Source organism: Rutidosis leptorrhynchoides, chromosome 8 (genome assembly GCF_046630445.1).
Source record: "Rutidosis leptorrhynchoides isolate AG116_Rl617_1_P2 chromosome 8, CSIRO_AGI_Rlap_v1, whole genome shotgun sequence".
NCBI classification, from domain to species: Eukaryota; Viridiplantae; Streptophyta; class Magnoliopsida; order Asterales; family Asteraceae; genus Rutidosis; species Rutidosis leptorrhynchoides.
In genome coordinates this window covers 203753648-203755703 of record NC_092340.1, presented here as the reverse complement: position 1 = coordinate 203755703, position 2056 = coordinate 203753648, and the positions used below count along the sequence as shown (strand labels likewise).

General features: G+C 39.5%; 1 protein-coding gene across 1 annotated transcript; it reads left to right on the top strand.

The window, feature by feature from the left end:
* Positions 1–600: 600 nt before the first annotated feature.
* LOC139864005 (uncharacterized) lies at positions 601–1377 on the top strand. The gene has a single exon (XM_071852598.1). The coding sequence runs from the start codon at positions 601–603 to the stop codon at positions 1375–1377; it is 777 nt and encodes a 258-aa protein (XP_071708699.1).
* The last annotated feature ends 679 nt before the right edge of the window (positions 1378–2056 follow it).

Sequence of the window (2056 nt, the reverse complement as noted above, 5' to 3'; positions counted from 1 at the left end):
ATTTGGAGTCCATGTTTGTATGATATTGTGTAAAAACTGCATTCAAGAAACATTTGTCGATGTAATATATTTCTATTGTAAACCATTATGTAATGGTCGTGTGTAAACAGTATATTTTAGATTATCATTATTTGATAATCTACGTAATGTTTTTAAAACCTTTATTGATAAAGTAAAGGTTATGATTGTTTTAAAAATGAATGCAGTCTTTGAAAAACGTCTCATATATAGGTCAAAACCTCGCAACGAAATCAATTAATATGGAACGTTTTTAATCAATATGAACGGGACATTTCAATGATAAGGGTAAAACAAAGGGTAATGAGCCTTTGAAGGCTACAAGACTCGTCCGTATCCAAAAGATTTAAGGAAGGACAACTTGGCAGCTCAATACAAGAAGTTACAAGATATGATGAAAAACGTGTCGGTTAACTTGCCAATCACCGATGTGCTCAAAGGAATGCCAAATTATGGACGCTTCATCAAAGAGCTAATCTCTCAAAGGGGTAAATATCATGACGAAACATCTTTCTTTATTGAAGAGGAGTGTAATAAGATTCTTGCATCAAGGCCAAGGATTCCTAAAAAGTTAGGAGATCCATGAAAATTTGTTTCCCTTGCAAGTTTGGTGATTCAGAAATGTTCAATGCACTTGCCGACTTGGGTGCAAGCATTAACCTAATGCCCCATTCACTTTACGAGAGACTTGGCCCTGGACCTCTTAAACCGACCCGAATTAGGATAAGATTGTCCAACCATTCGTTTGACACCGCCATTGGCATCGCCGAGGACATCTTGGCTAGCATTGACACCTTGGTGTTACCGGTTGATTTTGTGATCATGAAGATGAAGGATGACCTTCAAGTTCCCCTCATCTTAGGAAGACCATTTTTAGCGACCGCCGACACCGTCATTTTGGTGCAACGCAACCAACTTAACATTGGGGTTGACGAAGAGCGTATGACTATCAATATCTGGGAAGATGTGAAGCAACCAAGTAACACCGATGATGATGACTGCTATGCTTTTGAACATATTGACCTTTATGTATATGAAGAGCTTGAAAAGCTTTTAAAGGTTGATACCACCGGATTCAACCCACTTTGTGATAATGAAATTGTAGACTTAGAGGCCGATTTTAGGGAATTGATGAATGTTAATGTTGATGAATTTGAAAGTGAAAGTGAAACCACTCGAGAAGAGTCATTTGAGGCTATTCCTAACGAAGATAGACTTCGAATCAAGTGTTCATGGGAAGAACCTCCCACTCTTGAGCTAAAAGAGCTCCCTAAGCATCTTGAATATACTTATCTTAAGGAAGCAAGCCAACTTTCGGTGATCATCTCTTCGAGGCTCACCATGGACCAAGAGACATGACTTGTTTCACTTCTAAAGTCTCACCATAAGGCGATAGCATGGAAAAACACGGACATCCTAGGGATCAATCTATCATATTGTACATAAAAAATCCTCATGGAAAATAATTTTAAACCGGTTGTCTAAAGACAACGGAGACTGAGCCTAAACATGAAAGAGGTAGTTAAAAAGGAGGTGATTAAATTGTTAGATGTGGGCCTTATCTACCCAATCTCCGACTCACCATTGGTGAGTCCCGTTCAAGTGGTGCCCAAAAATGGTGGGACCATGGTCATCTTAAATGACCAAAACGGACTTGTCCCGACCCAAATCATCACACGATGGCGGGTATGCATTGACTATAGGCGTCTAAACGATACCACAAGAAAGGACCATTTCCCACTCCCATACATTGATCAAATGATCGAATGTCTAGCCGGGAGAGAGTTTTATTGTTTTCTTGACGGGTTTTCGAGATATTTTCATATCCCGATAGATCCTGAAGACCAAGAAAAGGCTACTTTTCGTGTCCCTATGGTACATTTGCTTACCGAAGAATGCCCTTTGGGTTATGTAACGCCCCGGGTACATTCCAAAGATGCATGCTTGCAATCTTTTCGGATATGGTTGAGGACATGATGAAGGTATTCATAGATGACTTTTCGGTGTTCGGAAACTCATTTGACCATTGTCTTTAAAA